The sequence below is a fragment of the Onychomys torridus genome, chromosome 7 (genome assembly GCF_903995425.1).
Source record: "Onychomys torridus chromosome 7, mOncTor1.1, whole genome shotgun sequence".
Taxonomy (NCBI): Eukaryota; Metazoa; Chordata; class Mammalia; order Rodentia; family Cricetidae; genus Onychomys; species Onychomys torridus.
In genome coordinates, this window is record NC_050449.1 from 45,610,551 (window position 1) to 45,625,845 (window position 15,295).

Below are 15,295 nucleotides of genomic sequence, written 5' to 3' on the forward strand. Positions count from 1 at the left end.
TCTTTGAATCTTGTTTGTGTGTAGACAAAGTCTTGCTACTAACCCAGGCTGGCTTTGAACTCTTGTTTTTGTTTTTTTGGTTGTTTTTTGTTTTTTTTTTCAGACAGCGTTTCTCTGTAGCTTTTGGAGCCTGTCCTGGACTAGCTCTGTAGACCAGGCTGGCCTCGAACTCACAGAGATCCACCTGCCTCTGCCTCCCCAGTTGCTGGGATTAAAGGAGTGTGCCACCACTGCCCGGCTGGCTTGGAACTCTTGACCATCTCCTCCCACTTCTAAGTACCAAGAGAGTGTGGATTCCAGGTGTGTGATGCCACACCTGTCCTTTCCTTTTTGAGCCTCTCAGTTTTTTCCTCTTTGAAAACAGGACTGATGAGGAGTCAGGAGAGACTAATGACAAAGTGTCTTCAGTTAGAGAACACTGTGTAACTTTGTTTAATGATAAACTTAAAGCAAGCTCTTACTGCCAAAACATAAGTAACTGCTCATCTGTAGAAAAAAGTCTTAACTTTGCCCTGTATTATCTAATTATCTCAAGTACCTATTCAAATGAACTAGTTAAGATCATCAGGAAATACTGCCTTTTTAAAAATGGAAGACCAAGAGAAACTTAAAACAGCCCAACCATGTACCTGAAAAAATTTTGCCTGAACACGAGCGAATATTAAAAATATTATTGTCTCTAGTATTCATAATATATAAATATTTTAATTTTAGGCAGCAGAACTTGCCGAATTTACTGCCAAGATTGCACTTTTAGAGGAAGCCAAGAAGAAAAAGGAAGAGGAAGCTACTGAGTGGCAACACAAAGTAATCCTTGTTTTGTTGTGTGCTAGCGTCGTCTACTGACTAGCTGCTCTGTTAGTGAGCCTACAGTGTAGGCTTGCCTACTTCCTACAGGTGATGAGAGATTGATTGGTATATGCTCAGCCCCTGTGATCACCTGGGGAACCAGACAGATGTCTGAGAAGGTACTAAGCTCTTAAGTTGGATCTTGAGAAAGAAATTAGTTTTAAGATTGGAAATGATTAAAGGCTGAAGCGTGTTGTTGACTGTTCCAGACAGAAAAGAATTGAGTAGAGGAAGTAGGAACAGCCACCAGTCAAGTGTGACTTGAAGAAAGAAGATGCAGGTGTCAGTTGGATAACAGAAAACTGAGTTCTAGGGCCTTTAAACAAATGTCTCCTGACGCACATTGGTGGATGTGCATGTGGATAAACAGGTTCTGAAGATTTGAGAAGACAACACTGTCAAGTGTGATTTTATAAAAACAAAATCAAACAAACAAAAAAGAACCCAGACCTTACCATTGTGAAGTATGGATTGGGATATCGGGTACTTATAAGTGCCCAAAGTATGTGGTAGTAAAAATGATAAGAATGGAAAGAATTCAACATTCTCTGGTAACTGAAACAGACCTAACAACCAATTGCAGGAGGTGGCTGGAATTAGGGGTTGTGGTTTTGCTATGAAGTAAGATTGTTTTATATTTACATGGACATTATGGCATTTTCATACATGCGCATACTATAGTCTGACCCTATTCCTCCAATTACTCTCTAGTCCGCTGCCACTCCCATGATACCCTTGCTCTTCCCACTTAGCATCTCCCCTTCTGCTTTCCTAGATTAGTTTCTTTTTTTTTTTTTGGCCAGAGCTGAGGACCGAACCCAGGGCCTTGTGCTTGCTAGGCAAGCGCTCTACCACTGAGCTAAATCCCCAACCCTGGATTGGTTTCTTTTTAATGGACCAGTGAGTCTGTTAGGGTTACAGAGCTTGGGTACAATCTTATTTACAGGAACGTGGTCAGCTTGTCAGTGGTTACACCATAGAGGTCAGCAACCATTAACTCCTTGCTCCTTAGGGAGAGAGGGTGGGTCTCCTGAGCACCTTTCTCCAGCAACCTTTAAACTGCTTATAAATCTTAAGGGAGTAGTGGATGCTGCTAAGATTTCTAATGAGAATTCACAAGTGCAAAAACCAAGCTTGTAATTGGAGGGGTGCCCTTTCTCAGCTGCTTGTCCGACTGCTTCCTCAGTCACTAGGACATAGGACAAGACTGCAAAGTGAGACCTTTTCCAGGCAGTCCAGCGGTACTGTCCCCAAATCATCAGTGACTTAGGTATTTCATGTTGTTTCATGTGAGATGACTTATTGAGTTAAGTGAGTGATGTAATGGACCACTGTATTAGAGTAATGACGGTCTGGTCCCTGCATTGACTGTTTGTTACCTTTCTGCTTGCGCCTCAGATGTAGTCTATGAAGTATGGCATTTCTCACCACTGTACAGACTTACGTTGTTTTCACCAAGCATTTGTACAACAGTTAAAGCAGCAAAGATAAACCTGTATTAATATTTTCAATTAGGAGGTAGTTGTAAATGTTTTATGTCTCCTACCTACTGGAATCCTTTGAAAATGGAGCTTTTTATTTAAAGGACTTAATATTACTTTGAAATGCAGTTTTTTTAACAAGATAGAATAAATTGTTTTATTCCCAGTTTCACAAACTTATTTTCAATGTTCAGGCTTTTGCAGCTCAGGAAGACTTGGAAAAGACCAAAGAAGAGTTAAAAACGGTGATGTCTGCGCCCCCTCCCCCCCCCCCCCCCCCCGTCGTTCCTCCCACAGAAAATGAGCATGATGAGCATGATGAGAACAGCGCTGAGGCCAGTGCAGAGCTGTCCAGCGAGGGAGTGGTGAACCACCGGAGCGAGGAGGAGCGGGTGACAGAGACGCAGAAAAACGAACGTGTGAAGAAGCAGCTCCAGGTACTGATGCGGCTCTGTGTGCACTTAGACCCTTGTAGTCTCCATCGAAATCAGTTCCCTAAACGTCCGACTCCTGATACGGGCCAGCCTAGTGACTGGCTTGTGTTTGTCCTGAAGTCAGGTTCCTCTTTCCTTCCGTTATGCAACCCTGTTAGCAAGGGCCTTTTCAGTTATAGAGGAAGAAAGTATTCTAGTACTGTGTAAATGAAGTTAGTCTTTAAAACAATGACGCAATACTGTCATCAGAATTATTTATATTTTAAAACTAAAAGATCAGTTTATTAAATATACATTATTAGGTCAATAGGAAATTTCAGCGTTATTCAACAGTTTAAAAAACTAACCTCTAATTTCTTCAGTTGGTGAAATCTTAAAGAAGTGATAATTACAGTAACTATTAAGATTTCTAGAGAAAAATGTCCATTTTATATCTTATATTAACTTTTCTTTAAAATGACTGACTTGAACTTGATCAGTTATTTCATGTGTTGGATTAAGAAAGTAAAATCTGGGCCAGGCAGTGGTGGCATGCACCTTTAATCCCAGCACCCAGGAGACAGAAGGCAGGTCGATCTCTGAGTTCGAGGCCAGCCTGGGCTGAGTTCCAGGAAAGGCACAAAGCTACACAGAGAAACCCTGACTGGAAAAACGGGGGAAAAAAGTTAAAGCAGTTCAGAATATATAAAATATGGCTGATGACTAAAGAAAAGAAAGCCTTGTATAGGGACGAATGCCCAGTTACTAAAAAGAAGCTTACGGGGCTGGAGAGAGCTCCGTGGTTAAGAGAACAGCTTGACTGCCCTTCCAGAGGACCGGGGACCAAATTCCCACATGGCAGCCCACAATCGTCTATGACTCCAGTTCCAGGGGATTCGCACCCTTACACAGACATAAACATGCAGTCAAAATGCCAATGCATATGCAATTTAAGAAAAAGATGAAACTTGCATACCGTCCAGTAGAAAGGTTAATCATATAGTAAACAATCAGGTTGTTGTCCATGTATTTTGAATCTTTAAACTATTTTCATAATTTTTTAAACTTTAATAGTAATACTTTTTTTTTTTAATGCAGGCATTAAGTTCAGAGTTAGCCCAAGCCAGAGATGAAACCAAGAAAACACAGAATGATGTTCTTCATGCTGAGAATGTCAAAGCAGGCCGTGATAAGTACAAGACTCTCCGACAGATTCGACAAGGCAATACAAAGCAGCGCATCGATGAGTTTGAAGCAATGTGAGAGCTGTTCTTGTGATACGTGTCCTTCATAAGCTGAACCACCACCAGAGAAAAGCAGGCCTTTGCAGATGCGATGGAATGTATCCCACCTTGCCAAAGCACTCATACAGTTGACTGTGCTCACTAGCAGGATTCTCAAGGGCGCTCTTCAGCATTGAGACAGTGTGCTGTCACGTTTGGTCATTTTCCTTTTGTCCAGGGAATGGATAATGCTATTCTGTCACCTCTGTACATGTTTCATTTTTTTGTTTCTGTTTCATTTTTTTTTTTCAGTTGAATATTAACACTAATGACATTGTCTGATAAATGTGTATGTGTGCTTTGAGCACTGTGTACATATTAGGATAATAGTGGACATTTCAATGCATGTTTGTTAATGAACTCATTTTTATTTGCCCTTTCCATGTTTGGCCTACATACATTTCCATGTTCACACTCACGTTTTTTTCAGTATGACCTTCTCATGCCCTGTCATGGCAGAGCCATAATTTTTATGTCATACAGATCACTTACTGGAGGTATTTAAAATGAGGTGTTGGGGTAAACAGACCCAGGGTAGATGAGACAGTGGCCATTGTGTAGGAGACTGCATCACAAGGTGATGAGAATGTTGAACAGCACAGTATACAGAGGTGGTTAATTATTGTAGAAATCCCTTCATCACATTATTGGGTGTTTGCTTTCCATTTATTCAAGTACAGTTGTCATTGCCAGCTCGAGTGATTGGCAGATCATGTCCTGAAATCCTTGGGTGGTTTTACTTGCCTGCAACTTCAGAGATGGAACCAGCAGGCAGCGTTCCTTGGAGAATTTATTGATAAAGTACTGCCTGCGAGTAAGTGGTCTCTGAAAACAATTCAAGACTCGTTCTTAGGGTGATTTAGAAACACATGTCTAATAGAAGATACTGCTGGTGATCACTGATTTTAATTGTTCAAAATCAAACCTGGGCCTTTCTGCAAGGGCAGCAGATGATAGCATCAGTTCCGAGAAAGTAATACTACCTCACTCTATACCTGTGGTGACTGTTGACACACAGGGTGTGCTGCGGGGCCTGTCACCCCTAGACAGTCTCAATCATGCCCTTCATGGAATATACTTTGAGATTCCAGTGCTAATGTTTAACTGCCTTTTTGTTGAATCGTGGGGCTCTGATGTGTGTTCAGATGGTATGTTGTCACTGGTATGCTGTTTCCTGAGGGTGTTCTGTGTCTGAGGAAATGAAGTGGCCCTTTATGAGAAAGACATCGCCTTTGCAGCATGGGAAGGATTCTCATCCTTTATTCTTGGTGGGATAGGTACATCATTTTAGCATATTTGGTTTCTAAATCACTGCTTATTTTATTTGCAGTCTCTAAAAACAAATCTATTTCAATTATGTCTTATTGAAGTCTTTCCAGCTAGAAAGATATTCTTAGATCATGAAGCACCTGAGTTTGAAGATACAGAAAGCCTTGTTTTCTCTGTGTGGTTCAGCTACGTTCCATTTGGTATTATGCACTCAAACTTATATTTATCTATTACAATTGCCATTTTATTAAGCAGTTTTCATACACAGTAGATTCAACTTGTGTCTGATTTTGCTGACTTTAAAAGGAATAATTTGGGCAGATATTATGAAAAGGAAAGGCCTTGCTTAATATATTTTTTGGACTCTAGGACAAAAGACAGCTGGTTAACCTTGAAGTGACTGTTGTACAGTGGTTGTGCACATGCTCAGAATCATTTTTGAGGGAATATTTCTGCTTTCTATACTTGAGAGGGAGAGGTGGTAGGCCTTACTGCTCTACTTGGAAACATGAGCATTCAGTTTCCCAAAGTGCTAGAGCAATAGTCCTCATTGCTAAAAAAAAAAACCTGACTGCCTATAGATTTTCCCCTATTTGCATTGTGTACATTATCATTGCTACACCAGTTGTTACAGTGTTGAGAGGCTACCAGTTATATTTGCTGTTAATAGTCTATTTGTAGTTTAGTATTAAAATGGGTTTAATCCATTTTTAAAGCTGTATGGATTTTTCTAAAGGAGCAGCCATTTGCAATATGGGTTTTCATAGAGATTTAACCAATTATAACGTTTATCATTAGCAGTTGAGAGCACATGTTCATATAGCAATGTAAAAACACACTAATGAGTATTTGGTAATTTCCCATTAGCATAATTCCATGTTGTACAAGTAAATTACAATTACATCTCTAATTTTGGATAATATTCATTGGTTAACAATAAAGTGACAAAGCTCATGCCTTTGAGGTCCGCTGTTGTTATTTAACATGGTTTTCTCACATATTTCTTTAGTTATAATTTGAGCCATGAACTATCTGATCTTAGGAAAAAAGTTTGAATCCTCCTAGACTTCCTCTTTTATCGCCCTTTTACACTGTGGAGGTCACATCTCAGACTGGTGACATCTGAAGATGATTTGGGGTTTCCAGGTCTTGCTTTGTTTACACTGTCCATTTTCTCTTTCCCAGGGCAGACGGAGCTTCGCTCTTGACCCCTCTCACTGTTGAAACTGGTGGTCTTTGTTGCACTCCGTGCCTAGGACCGTTAGACTTCCTAGCGGCGGTCCACTGTGAACGCAGATTGCCTTTTACATAGTCTCACTGATACTTAGGGAATATTCTTAAGTAAAAGAGAAACAACTCTCTTCTGAACCTTTGAAAAGCCAAGAATTGTTACTTTTTCTGTTTTTAAGAGTAGGGAGTCATTTCTCTGATCTTGAAAAACAAAGACATTTTTATAGAATGTTCTACTTTTTATCTAGAGAGTTTCTTTTAAAACTAGAATTACTGCTTTTAAACTGAATACTCTTAGAGTTTTTCTTTATTATGCATAGACAAATGGCTTGGCATTAGTGTTGTAGTTTGGAGTAATTCTCATTTGTTTTTTTCTAATTTTCATCACCTTATAGATTTGGAATGTTTTAAGAAACAAAAGGATAAACATTAAGTCCACAAGTATATGTGCCCAATAAAAACTCACCTTTTTTGAAAGTTAAAATTAATTTACTGACCAGTGAGGCAAATGTGGCATGTCACATAGAGTGATGCTCTCCTCATACATTTTGGAAGTTGAGTGGACTCTGTATATTTTGGTTACATCATAAAAATGTCCAAAAGCTAGGTGTGGTGATCCACACCTGTGATCTCAGACTTCAAGAGGTGGAGGCAGGAGAATCGAGTTGGAAGTCATCCTTGGGTACACCATGAGTTCAAGCCAGCCTAGCTCAATGCCACCCTGTCTACTCCCCATGCCATAATCAGACCATCAGTTGCACTCCTGCTTCTGCACCATAAATAAGCCAAAACATGGGCGTGTTTGGTTTTTCGACCTTGGCTTTTCAGTTAAATGCTTCTAACTCCTAGTTCCCTTAGACTTATCTCTTAGTCATGAGACGATCTTCAGGAATTTGAGAACTGCCACTTCCTGATGGAAAGGGCTGTGGCTCCTGTCTTGTCTCTTTGACCCCTTCAGCTCTGCAAATCAAGTGTTCTGACTCAGGCTTGTACACACTCCCGTAAGCATGACATTTTCCTTGTTACATACATCACCCAAGGGCTGAAGTGTTTCCTTCGTGCCTATATACACACCACTTTAAGCACTTTACCTCATACAGAGCTCTAAGGTAAAGCCTATGACTGAGAAAGCCCCGTGTAGGTCACCTTTGTGTCTGTGGTGCTCCTGTGCACTCGTGGTTCCACATGTTTATTTAGTAACCTTCATTTAGCCAAAAATGTTTATTAATTGCCTGCTATATTGGGGGACTTGAAGCAAGATAAGAATGACCATGGCTCTTCAAATACAAGACTTGAAATATTAATTTACCTTAATTCTTTTTTTGGGGGGTGGGGAGCTGAGGATCGAACCCAGGGCCTTGCGCTAGGCAAGCACTCTACCACTGAGCTAAATCTCCAACCCCAAGATTTACTTATTATGTATGCAGTGTTCTGCCTGCATGTGTCCCTGCATGCCAGAAGAGGGCACCAGATCTCATTACAGATGATTGTGAGCCACCATGTGGTTGCTGGGAATTGAACTCAGGACCTCTGGAAGAGTAGTCGGTCCTCTTAACCACTGAGCCATCAATTTACCTTAATTCTTACATCAATTTGCATTTCTCAGTTACAGTATCAGTTTACTTTGAAAATGTCAGTGCCATATTGTTGCTTTGTGCTATTTTGTATGCCTGATTTCCTCCACACCTACAACTAACCTAGTCACTCCATCTTTGAAGTTTATTTCCCTGTCCTAATTGTTCATTTTTACTTAGTTTGAAATTTGGGGTTTATGCTTGTCATGTCATTGGTTCCTAAAAACTAGTGGAATTGGCTTTTGCTTTGTGTCTTATGCCTAGTAGCAAGCATGCTGTTAGGATTTGGGGACGTTGAGGTGACTTGAAAGTTTTTCTGATTAGAGGTGGATTGTGACATTCTCCCACTGTTACAATATGTATAACCTTTTCATTTTCTCAGTTTGTGTATTCTCTTAGACCTAGAAACATGCATTTCTTAGAATCCAACGAGTATCTTATCTTTCTCCTCTCTCCCATTCCTTTTATTCATACTAAAAACCTGTGGAACTCAAGTGTAGCATTTGAATCTTTTATACCATCCTTCCATTTACGTAGTTCTTTAAGTTCTGAATGCATTAGCTAAGAAATGATGCCTGTACAGTGGAGAGAACGAGACGTAAAGAAGGTCAGTAGCAGGAAAATGAGCATCCAGGATAATGAGTAATGGTGTGGTATTACCCACAACAGTGCATGTAGTTCCCAGGGAAGCTTGTTCTCTGATACATTACAGTGTCCATTTCATGAGTCAAGCTTTAAAAGATACCCTAGAGATGAAGCTCCTGGTTATAAGTCTGTAACTATAAGATTCACTTTATACCTAGTCAAGTAGCATAGCCAGAGGTATGTGCATTAAGTGGGAATTTGGTGGAGTTAGAGTTTTTGGTTGAATATTTATGGATTTGTTTTGTGGTAAACTTTGTGTAAGATGAGCTTGTTATTTTAATCATTTCAAGGGTATGGCATGGTAGTGCCACATTGTCATTGTTGTGTACCCATCACCAGCATCCGTCTCCAGAACATGTTCATCCACAGTGAAGCTGTACCCGTTGAAAGACAGCTCTCTTCCTGGTCCATGGTGTAAACTGTACCCATTGTAGGACAGCTCTCTTCCTGGTCCATGGTGGAAGCTGTACCCATTGAAGGACAGCTCTCTTCCTGGTCCATGGTGGAAGCTGTACCCATTGAAGGACAGCTCTCTTCCTGGTCCATGGTGGAAGCTGTACCCATTGAAGGACAGCTCTCTTCCTGGTCCATGGTGGCTACTTTTGGTACTTTCTGTCTCTGAACTCTGGGGTTTCTAGGCACCTCATCAGAGTAAACCATATGGTATCTATCCATTTCTGTCTGGCATAGTTTACTTAGTACATTTCACTTAATATAATAATTACATTTTACTGCTTTTTTCTTAAGGTTGAATAAATGTTTCACTGTTTATCACATTTTATCCATGTATTGGTCAGTTGGCATTTGGGTTGTGTCCACATTTTTCCCCATTCTACCATTTCCACATTTTCACAAATGGTGCTGTAGCTTTGCTATGAAAATGTGTCAGACTCCCTAAATGGATTTGCTGGATCAGGTAATCCTATGGTTAATTTTCTGAAAAACTGTCATTGTTTTCCATGACAGCTGTACCATTGTGTTTGCACTGGAGTGCACCTGGGTTCCAGGTTGCTCCATCCTTGCTGACAATTGTTATCTTCTGGATGCCCCTTTTGCTCTCCTGACAATGTAGTAGTAACTCATTGTGGTTCTGATTTACTTACGTTTTCTCAGATTTTATAAACGAGAAAACATATCGAGCATCTATCTCTTCATGTACTTATGGCCATTTGTGTATCTTCTTTGGGGCATATTCATTTGAATTTGCCCATTTTAATTTATTTTTGGTTGAACTAGGTTTTTTTTTTTGTTTGTTTCTTTAAAGAGTTCTTTACATTCAATATTCAAGTTACACATTATCTCAGGATTTAGTTTTTTGTTTTTCTGAGACAGTCTCTCTACAGTCTGGATATCCTGGAACTCACTATATAGACCAGGCTAGCCTTAAACTCCCAAAAGTCTGCCCCTCAAGTGTTAGGATTAATGGTGTATACCACTACATTCGGTGAGAGCTAGAATTTTAATCCCATAACAAATATGAGTAGCAAATATTTTCTTCCATCCTATGAATTTCTCACTTTTGTTAATGTCCTTTGATGCATAAAAGATTTTGATAAAGTTTGGTGTATTTTTTGTTGCCATTACCTAGGGCTTTTGGTTTTTCTTTTTCTTTCTTTTTTAATAAATAAACAAAAACAACCCATGCTTTTGTTAATTTTAAGATCTTGATGTGTTACCCAGGCTGGCCTGTGCCCACTGTGCATTAACCAGCCTGCCTTGATCTCCAAAGGAGTTTGTATTGTACACATGTGCTGCTGCCACAGGGTGTTGGTTTTTGCTTGTTGTTTGTTTTAAGGAACAAAGTTTGGGGATTTTTATTTAAGACAGGCTCTCCCTCCCTTGAACTTGTATCAGCTCTGCTTCAGTGCTGTTGTCCCAAATGCTGGGATTACAGGCTACTGCGCCTGATTTAGGGAAAGTAAGCTTTGCTGAAGACATAAGACATTGCTAACAAGAAAGGATGGAAGAGTGCCGTTTTTATCAGCTAGTATGTAGACAGGAAAAAGTAAATGGAAAATGTGAGTCACTCTGCGCCTACTATAGGATGCTGCCAGGAGTGTGCAAGCTGGGAACCGGTGCCAGGGTACATCAGTTTGATTCAAGGACAACCGGTGGCTTTGATAATTCATGTCGCAGTGTGATACATAACTAAAAGGTGCAGAGGTTAAAGCCTAGAGTTGCGTTCTGTAGCTAGCCCGCAGGAAGGCTGTGGCCCCGCGGAGGAACGGCATGCCTGGATGTAGTCTGTTCCCAGCTTTGCTGAATGTAACACTGCTCTTTTTCTTCTGCTTGTTTTCCAATGACCTATTTGGGGACTCTTAGGACCCTTCCTGCTCTGTGACCTTTTGCGGTAAGGTTTCTGGTGAACTAGAATGGAAGATTCTGGGTTCTAATTCCAAGCCTAACATTGTGCTATATTGTAATTCTGATTTCCTAGTTCATAGTTTTGAATCAGATTGTGTCAGAGCATTTTTCTAGAATCAGATATGGATAACTCTGACTTCAGAACTACTGGCTAACGTTGGCTAATATTCATGTACTTTTCAACTCTTGCTTGTAGTCAAAAAGCTGTTACCTCAATATGGTGCGTAGGACAGTAATTCTGTGCGCTCAGCTGACCCTAATGACGTCATGACTGGAAGATGTCCATCAAACAAGTTTCTAGGGACCAGAAAGCCAGCTTCCTCGGGTCATTGTGAAGAGTCATAATCATCAAGACATGACCCAGTGGTGATTATCTCAGAGCACGCAACTACAGTTACTTACTGGCTGCAGCATCTTTGGGCAATTTGTTCTGGAAATTTCTATAAGCATAAGAGATAAAAGAAACTTACATGCATTCCATTCATATGGAAGCATGCAAGGCTGAAATTCAGAACGCAGTACGTGAAAGTCATGAGGGGAAATAGGTTGGATGTGCAGTTTGGGCCCTGATGGAATCCCAGGGGGGAAATGCAAGAAGAGAAAGTGGGCTTGGGCCAGAACCTGGGAGAGAGCACCACAGTGCAGCCAAGCTGGGGAGCATGGGGGAGGGAAAAGCACAAGCCTTGCATGGAGGGTTGACTGCCCTGAGCTCCAGTGCCATAAAGGGGGACTGTCAGGACACTTGTGATCACACTGGCATGGGAGACAGTCGCTGGAAAAGAGCATTAGATTAGATGAAGTGTACTGTGTCTTCTGGAAGGTATTCCTCACAGACCTCCATGTCAGCTGTTCTCAACCTGTGGGTTGCAGCCCTTTGGGGGTTGAAGATCCTTTCACAGGGGTTGCATATCAGGTATTTCCATTATGATTTATAACTGGGAAGATTACAGTTAGAAAGTAGCAACAAAATAATTTATAGTTGGGGGTTGCCACAACATGAGAAACCATATGAAAGGGTCACAGCACTGGGAAGGTTGAGAACCAGTGCTCCATGTGATCCTAAGTCTCAAAGAACAGAGGAGTGCCCTTTCTAGCAGACTCCACCATCCCCAAGGTTCACTCCAGCATGAACTCCACCTGGCACTTTTGCCTGAATCCACAGGCTTCTCTCTGGTAAAGTGGCAATTAACCTCTGGGGCAAATACGTTCCATGCAGCACTTAAATGATGTTGTGTGGTAACACTAATGACAAGGCCCTGATGATTCCTAGATGAGTTAGAACACGGTCAGGAGGCAGCAGAAGAGTCAGGCTGAGCATCATCAGGCTGAGATACTTCAGTCTCTTACTGCAGTCAGCTAGACTGGATGCTCCCTGTTCCCTGAGGCCAAGCAGTACCGGTGGGCGTGGAGAGGTCGTCTCCATGGCGGTTTGCACATAGGCAAACAGAGTATGTGACACTCCTCAGTAATCCCCATTGCTGGAACCAAGGGCATCAGCTGTGTGAGCAGGGATTGAATTTGGTGACATAAGTCCACCTCTGGAACTGGGTAAAGGGTAGTGAGTGCTAAGTAATGGTGGGCTATCTTAGGTTATTATTGGTGAAATTATTAAGGCCACTCCACGTAGTTAAAAGGGAGGTTTATTTTGTGGGGTAACTTACAAGTGAAGGGATAGGTAACAGGGTCTGGGAAAGGTATGGCGCAGTCCAGCGGTGTTCTTTGGAGAACTCTGCTCAGTCTACCTCCAGTGTCCAGGGTCCAGGTACTAAGAGAGCTGGACCATCGGGATCCCAGGTCTTCAGGGTCCTCTCTCGCCCTGCCTTGTAGGCATGACAGTTACTGAAGCCTCAGTGGGGGTTGGAACTCCAGATGAAAGGTGCAATGGTTACCCACTGCAGGTTATGGTTAGTAAAGTTAGAGCTGTGACCTGTTTGCAGAAGGCCTCAAGACGAGCTATTGAACTGCTAAAGAAAGGTCTTTGGTGGGGGAGAGAATGTCAACGTATTTATTCAAATATTTTAGTGCCAAGAACCTCCCAGACACTATCTACTAGCCATTCAAGACATCACAGTACATAAGCCCTTGCCCTAATAAACTGACTTTCTGTAGGAAAAGCAAAAGACATCAGTAAGCAAAGTTAAATTGCTACACATTTCTGTACTAGATTAATTGTATAAAACAGCCAATATTCAACCATCCTTGACCTATAAAAGCAATTTTATTTGCACTTAACCTATGAAAGGCCTGAGTTGGGTAAAACTTTGGGGGTGATAATCAGGGTTCAGAAGGTCATGAGCATCCCCAGGTGGTGTATAAACTGTCACTTGAAGAGAACCTCCTCCCTTTCCTTCACTTGGATCAGGAGGATGGGTGCACCGGGGCTAGCCAGAACTGTCTGTCCAGGGCTCTCATGTGCTCTCTCTGGGGCACACATGGTTCCTCAGACACAGGAGCCCCAGCATAGCTGTACCCTTGGATCTAACAAAGTAAGTCAGAAAGGCTTCCAGAAACCGCAGTAGAGAGGCTAGAATCAAAGGGAAGGAGGCCCTTGAGAAGTGAGGTCACACATAACTCAAGGCAGGCTACTCATCCCAGGCAGTCTCAGCATGTCTGGAGAAGTATGCTAAATTCTCAGAACTGCGTGTGATTATTTCAACAAAGTAGATAGTAGATGAAAGGTAAAATGTAAATTTGTGTGAAATCTGCCCCTTATTTCACAAGTTTTGAAAAAGCTTATCAAGCCCAGCAAGATATACACCCGCCCATGGGACTACAGTAAACCACAGTCTTGGCTGAAAGTATTCCAGGAAGAGAACATCACAGCAAAGACCTTTAGGCAAGAACCGGCTGGACTGCTTCAGGAGAAGAAGGGGAAGGTTGTGACTGATGGCTGAACAAAGTCAGAGAATAGTGGAGTGGTATATGAAGCTGCAAAGGGGCCAGACCACATCTTTCCTAGTTCATGGGGTTTAGGCCACATGTCCACTGAGCAGTTTGGCCTTGGAGACCACGTTATTCCCAGAGCTAGGTCCACATTGTTTCAGTAGAAGTTTGAGGGACAGAAAAGGAAGATACACTGGCTCAGAGATTCAAGTGTTGTTGGTCCAGTACTTAATAAGCTGTGCACGGGGATGCTCCTGCCTGGAGGAAGGGGCACCTCTGCCTAATCCACAGAAATATGTCAGCAATGCTGCAGGTGGCTTGAAGTTGGTGAGCTATTCTACTTAGTAATGCAGTAGTTTGTCCAAAGACAACCATCATGGCAGTCTGTATTTGAACTTTGGTTTGCTTTGAAGTGGGAACTATGTATATCCACATCTCCTATGTCTATATACTTGTCCCGGCCATTCTGTATTGAAGTGACAAGACATGCTTGAATGCTCTTGTAGGCCTGTCTTGTGTGCATACCTCCAAGTGAGTCTATCCATTAATGTAGAAGCCAAGCTGAGTACATTCTCAGTTTAAACGTTAACAGGGTGGTGACTGAAAATTACACCTGTCAGTGGGAAATGGCCTCTACTCAGCTGCTTCCACTTCAAGATGAGGTAAATGTGGCTTCGATCCAGACTGAGAGAGGTGATTGGCCCTTGCAGGGAAGAGAATGCATCTTTTGATTGTCTCTTAAAGCTGCCCAAATCAAAAGAAGCATATACCCTCAAGAGGTGGCTTTAATCCAGGTGAAGAGCTCTAGGCGATTAATGGCTATTGAGAGTGGGAGAATCAGTCTGCTCCAAGGATGAGCCAAGGCTAGGTTGGCTATCCCCCCCCCCCCAAATGGTCAGGCCTAAACACATATACATGCAAGCAACACTAGATGTGCTCAGCAGCTTATGTGTATGCGTGTATATGTACATATGTAACAGCAATTAAAGAAGTAGTCATGAATTTGAGAGGAAGAGGGCCGGACCGAGGAGAAGCCTGGAGGGGGGGGATGGAAATGATGTGAATACACTACTTCTGTATGAAATTCTTTTTCAAGTTAAAAAAAAAAGCCTATAGAAAAAATAAAATTGGAGACGTGAAGAGAAACAGGCTTGTGCTGAATTGAGTCAGTGTTACTCAGAGGTGTTGAGTGTTTCAGGACTCAGCAGGAATTGGGGCATAGGCACTGAATTCAGACTGGAGAGAATCAGGAGGCTGGAACTAGAGGGAAGAGATCCAGGGAAGGAGGAAGCCCAGTGGGCAGT

At 41.8% G+C, this 15,295-nt stretch overlaps 1 protein-coding gene across 3 annotated transcripts in view; it reads left to right on the forward strand.

Moving 5' to 3' along the window:
• Positions 1-15,295, forward strand: part of Rdx (radixin) — a 64,811-nt gene that overhangs the window by 42,248 nt on the left and 7,268 nt on the right. For 2 of the 3 annotated variants that reach the window (XM_036191844.1, XM_036191846.1), the window contains exons 12-14: positions 715-807; positions 2,525-2,767; positions 3,842-4,002. In XM_036191844.1, the coding sequence (XP_036047737.1) occupies positions 715-807; positions 2,525-2,767; positions 3,842-4,002 (497 nt within the window). Of the gene's footprint in view, positions 1-714; positions 808-2,524; positions 2,768-3,841; positions 6,256-15,295 lie in introns of those variants that run through there. The other variant, XM_036191845.1, reaches the window with a different exon arrangement.